General features: G+C 33.8%; 1 protein-coding gene across 1 annotated transcript; it reads right to left on the bottom strand.

Annotated features, from left to right (window-relative positions):
- Positions 1 to 1,028: 1,028 nt before the first annotated feature.
- Positions 1,029 to 1,616, bottom strand: LOC117668778 (olfactory receptor 5V1-like). The gene has a single exon (XM_034422844.2). The coding sequence runs from the start codon at positions 1,614 to 1,616 to the stop codon at positions 1,029 to 1,031; it is 588 nt and encodes a 195-aa protein (XP_034278735.2).
- Positions 1,617 to 6,040: the final 4,424 nt, after the last annotated feature.

The following is a 6,040-nucleotide window of genomic DNA, read 5'->3' as shown; positions in this document are numbered from 1 at the left end:
TCATACGTGTTGCTGTCATAATTTGATGCAATCAAGGGTATGATGAGGATTCTTTGAGTTCCAATTTCAAAGCAAAATTCAACCTCTGAGAAAGATTCTTTCATGATAGGGTTTCAGGAAACAAAACAGTGTTCATTAAATAATTTAAAAGGAGCATGGGTCTTTCTCATTTTCTTTATATGATAAATAATATATCTTTAGAGCATTTGTAATTTATGCTTTAAATTTCTTCACAGAGCATACATAAAATGGCCAGTTAATCTGTGTGCAGATCTATCAGTGTGAATCAAATTATGTATATTTGGGCTATAAAAATGGTATCAAAACAGCAAAAGCAGCAGCAACTGAAAAATAGCTGTATGATGAAAATATGCAATATATACTCAGACTATTGTTGATGACAGTTTTGTGGGTATGTAAAATTAATTGACAGTTCTTGATATTAAATGAGAGATTCCAACTTCCCAGATAAGTATGCAGATCATATTATAGTATAAAAATATATTAGAAATTGCATTTATTTGATATTGCAAATAATCTGTCTGTCTGTCTATCTATCTATCATCTACTGTATATTTGTATGTATGTGTGTTTGTGTGTTTGTGTAGATGTGTTTAAAAATTAGATTTGGGGAAAATACAGGTTTTAATATTTTATATATTTAGAAATTGCATGCATATGGAATTGGTGGAGCTACTTTTGTTTTTTTAAACATTTTAAATGGCAGTACATGCTTTTATACCATTAAAAAAACCTGCTAATTAAATAGGAGATATCTATCTATCTCTATCTTTCTATCTATATACATTATATTTCTTTTTCAGCAGTTTTTAAATATACTATTGAATATATTATTATACATTTTAGCCTATTGTACCTTTGTCTCTTATTCAATATTATCTAATATTCAATTAACCCCAAAATAATTAACCTCCACTTAAAGCATGCTATATTGTTAAGCCTTTTATGTTGTGGGTACTAGGTTTGCAGCTGTGTAGTTATAAGAAACCAAAAGTATTATTTCAGGGCTAATGAATGGTCCTCCATTTTCCAAACATTTTCAATAGAACTGATTTGATCTCTTTGTTTTTCAGACTGTAAATGATAGGGTTTAACATTGGAGTTAAAATGCTATATTGAATAGAGATCACTTTGTCCAGATCCATGAGTGATTCTGAACTTGGCTTCATATAGTGAAAAAAAGATGTAAGGTAAAATAAACCCACAACAATAAGGTGGGAGCTACATGTAGAGAAAGCTTTTTGCCTGCCTTTTGCTGATTTAATTTTCAGGATGGTTGAAATGATGCGAATGTAAGAGACCAAGGTGAAAAGAAATGAGCTAAAACCTAATGCAAACACAAATATTAGAAGAATAATGTAATTAGTGAGAGTCTCTGTACAAGACAAAGCCAAGAGTGGAGGAAGGTCACAAGTATAGTGTTTAATGACATTGTTGCTGCAAAAACTGAGATTTAGCAAAGGAAGGGCATTGCCTATAGAATGAAAGAAACCCAGGAGCCAAGCACCACCCACCATTTTATTGCATACCTCTTTTGTCAAATATCTGCTGTAGTGCAGCGGGTGACATATAGCCACATATCGGTCATAACCCATTGCTGAAAGGATGAACACTTCCGCTCCAGCAATTTGGAAAAAGAAGGCAATCTGTGCAATACAACCTTCCCAAGAAATAGTTTTTTGCTTCTGGATAAAGTTTGCCAGCATTTTGGGAACAGTGACCGATGAGTAACAAATGTCAACGAAAGCTAAATGTCTGAGAAAGAAGAACATGGGGGTGTGAAGGTGAAGTTCAGACCTGATCACCAATATAATTACCATATTAGCCAGGATAGTGACTAAAAAAATGATCATGAAGAAGAAAAGAAGAAAATCCTGTATTTTTGGATCATTGGAGAGTCCCAAGAGAATAAACTCTGTCATTACAGTTTGGTTTTCCAGCTCAGATAATTCAAGAATCATTATGCATGAAATTTGACAGAGACACTTGATGCCAATCACCCTTTTTCAGCTCACGATCAGGCTTGCTGAGTCAATTCCTGGGACAACTGAATGGATTAACACTTTGTTGATCCAGAAATTGAACTTTGAACTTGCAGGAAAGCACTAGAGAGAGAACAAAGAAGATGAAAGCTATCTTTGCAGCATATTGCACTGTATACACGGGATATACTTCCTGTTTATTTCATATGAATTAAAGTCAGGTATTATGTTAGGAGAAACTGTTTCTAAGGACAGCTATGGTAAAAATACAGATATGTTTGAAAGATGAAATGCTATTTTGCTATCCATTATTTTTAGTGTAAATTCACTTGCTTCTTTTTCTCTAAGAATTCGTAAATTTCCTATTCATGTAGCCAATATGAACCCTTTCCTACCTTTTACTGTCAAACATATCATTGTATTATGCTTTTCTGGTTACTAGATATATATACATAAATTTAGTATTTAGTATAGAAATGTTTTGCTACTATCTTCTTTCTGAATCTCTCTTACACTTCATCCCATCTTTGCAGGCATATACATTTTTGGCATCCTGTCCAAGTAGTAAGTACATGATGCTGTTGTTGTTTTTTAAAGGTAGTCAGAACTTGTTGTGATAAATTGGAGAAAGAAAGATTCAGATAGTATTTGAAAATTTTGAAAAAACATCTGAAAAGATATACCCAATATCTCCACTTTTTCAAGTGAATGATTGCCAGCAACTTTGATAAGATTAACACTTTTTTCAGCAAGAAACTCACATCTAACCATATAGTTTTACTCCAGGTTGTTGCTAATGTTGACACTGAAGCGAAGGATCTCCGTGCTTGTTTCTATGTGAGGAGCTAAAGTCAATAGTCTCTGCCATAATGATCTTTTTGTATGGTAATAGCCAAAATAACCCAACCCAAGTACTACAAATGCATCTCATTGAAAGGCTACTTTTTCTCATCACCTTTCCAATCATTCCGGTAATTATGTAGAGAGATTTTAGGATTAAAATGTGGAAAAAGAACATAACTACTTTTTCACATAATAAAGAAAATTATTTCCTCTTGCAACAAAAACACATGAAATAAGCAGTTACCTTCTAGGATTTAGTTGCACCACAGTAAAGAAGTGCCCAGGATCTTTACAATTGACATTTAAGTCTGAGGAATTCTTCATGGGAGGAAAATAATAAGAAAAGGGGGGAGTTGATGCCACAATTCCTCCTGGAATTCAGAAGAATCAAAATCAATAGGGAATATAACCTACCGAACTAATACACAGTTTAGATATACTGTTTTTCTCTTAAAACAATAACTTTTCAAATAATATTGTAAGTTTATAGAAAAATGTTAATTTGTTATGAAAGGAATGTATCAGGAATACATAACAGGATTAACTCTATTTTTTGCCAAATAGGAATGAAACCTTACATTGATAGGAAGGTAGAGAATATGTTTCAAGAATTCAAGTCATGTCTGTTTGAAAATGGCATCCTTGAATCCTTTTTTGATAACGTTCTTTGTCAGCGGTGGGTTTTACATTATGTTACTACCGGTTCGCCCTATGCATGCCTGCTCGCTTCATGGGCACGCGTGCCTGGTTTGCACATCCACCTGCCTTCCATACATGCATTCAGCCTTCTGCACATGCACCCTGCTTCAAAAACATGCCTAAATCAGATGGCATAGAGCCGGGTTGGGTAGCCAGGCCCACCAGCAATTTCCATTATGGTTTGGGTGAACCAGTCTGAACCAGCTGAATACCACCTCTGTTCTTTGTAAGCAATAATGCCTAATTTTATTAATATAACTGTAAAAATAAGAGAGGCCCTGACCTATATGACATCTTAGTGTAGTCTATCCTGTTGGTCTGACATCAGTCTTGCAAGACTGAATGTGCTTTCCCCTCCCATTTATCTTTATATGAACAAGGAAAAGGCTGCCCTATCATAAATGTTGGAAATTCTTTATGCATTTCTTAATTTGTGAATGGAAAGGAGGGACATGGGAAGAAGTGGATTGTAAGAGAAATGGATAATTATCAAATATGTTTCTATTTGTGAAGAAGATATGGAACCACTTTTTTAAATATTGCTTTTTTAATTTCTTTTCATTTTCCTTTCTTCCCCTTTTTGTACTTTTTATTTCTTTTCTACTTTCTTTATTCTTTTTGATATTAATTGTATTATCTTTTATGGTACTTTTCAAGTCTTTACTAAAAAGCTTTTTTTAAAAAAATAATAATAATTAAAGATTAAGATAAGGATGGGCAATTGTATTTTATAAGAATAGAAAAAAATGTGGTCCAGTTGCAAAGTACAGCCTTCCAAAAGGAGACAGTGATAATCTTCTCTGCATCTTTCTTTTTCTCTCTAAACACCGCAGCCCCTTTCCTAAAAGCTATGTTGTTATCAGTTACAAGATCTCAGCTCTTTTCTCAGGTTGGAAATAGCATTCACATTCATCAACAGCCAAGCGAAGGTTTAATTAACAAAAGACTTTCTATTTCAGCATAGAATGCTGTTTGTTACCTTCCTGCTGAATTGTTACCTATTTATCTACTTTCATTTGCATGTTTTTGAACTGTTAGATGAGCAAGAGCTGGGGCAAGTAATAGCACTCACTCACCCCTTTGTGAGGTGCTGGGGTCCTGGGTCTTGAACTTCGGCTGTCAGCTTTCCAAATAATAAACTCAGTGTGCTATCATTTGGAAAGCTGGCCTCTGTGGTGGCCTAGAAGTGGAGCTCTTGCCTCACAATCAGGAGGTTGTGAGTTTGATTCTAGAGGCAGATGTAAGGTCTCCTGCTTGGGAAGGGGGTTGGACTAGATGGTCCCTTCCAACTCTGTTAATCTGTTAACTGCTGAGCCTTCACAAGCCCAAATGTCTAAGAAACAGAGTTGAGCACTGCCCCCTAGAGTCAGATATAACTAGAAAGGAGAATGTTTTAGTCATGCACTAAAATCTACGGAGTTTGTGTCAGTTATGAAGAAAATTTAGATATGATATAACATCTGGTGAAGTTAATTACAACTATATCAGAATTAAAATTCTTTATGACTGAATTATGGCCTTGTTCCCTATTGCTATTCTTCCACCAGGGATCTAAAATTCATGTGATTTATTACTAAAAATATGCTCAAATAAACTGAGAAATAAGTGTGAATATGCAATGAAAAATTCAGGTTATCAGCTTATCAGCTCATCAATGGATGTATATGATCTAATACTTTTTTAAAAATACCAATATTCCCCATATATACTTATGGAAAGGTCCACCTGCAGATTAAGCAGACCTTCACATATGCCATGAAAATTGCATATACATAGATAGTACTTTTCATGGTATTTTGGTTAAAAATATGATCAGCCTATCTTCCGGCGTGCTTATATGTGAATTCTATTTCTTAACCTTTTGACCTCTCTCACCTTTAAAGCACCTTCTATTGATATTAATGTTTTTCCATATTAAAAGTTTGTTTTAACAGTCACTTTTCCCATTGTTGGTTCTTTCTTTATTCTTTATTCCAATCTATATTGTTGGTGCCTTATATTTTAACATTTTTTATCCATATTAAAAAAATAAAAAATAAAAAATGCACTACTTGACTCTGTGGTTTCTTCACCAAACCCCCATAACTTTAACCTTATACTTGTCTACTGTTGAGTTCACCCAATTCCTAAGAAGTCTATAAGGGGCGTGCATAAGTGCGCCAGTATGCCTACCATCCCTGTCCTAATGTCCCCATTTATTCATATCCATTTCCTGTATTCATAATCATAGTTATACTTATATCTGTTATCTAATACATGCTTGATGAAATAAAATAAATAAAAATAAAATAAAATAAAACAAAACTTATACCAGAAGGAGCTTCCCAGGCCTTGAAAAAAGTACATTTAGGAAAATATGTCACATTTAGGGCAACAAGTTAGGACATTAAGAGTTACTCATACATTGAAATGTATATAAGTTTGATAGTAAATTTTTTCATAGTTTTCTTGGCACAAGCAAATAAGTAATTTCCTACTGCTTTCTTTTGGATTTT

Source organism: Pantherophis guttatus, chromosome 4, assembly GCF_059756535.1.
Source record: "Pantherophis guttatus breed Tessera chromosome 4, ASM5975653v1, whole genome shotgun sequence".
NCBI lineage: Eukaryota > Metazoa > Chordata > Lepidosauria > Squamata > Colubridae > Pantherophis > Pantherophis guttatus.
Note: the sequence above shows the minus strand (reverse complement) of the source record. Positions and strands in the feature narration are given on the sequence as shown.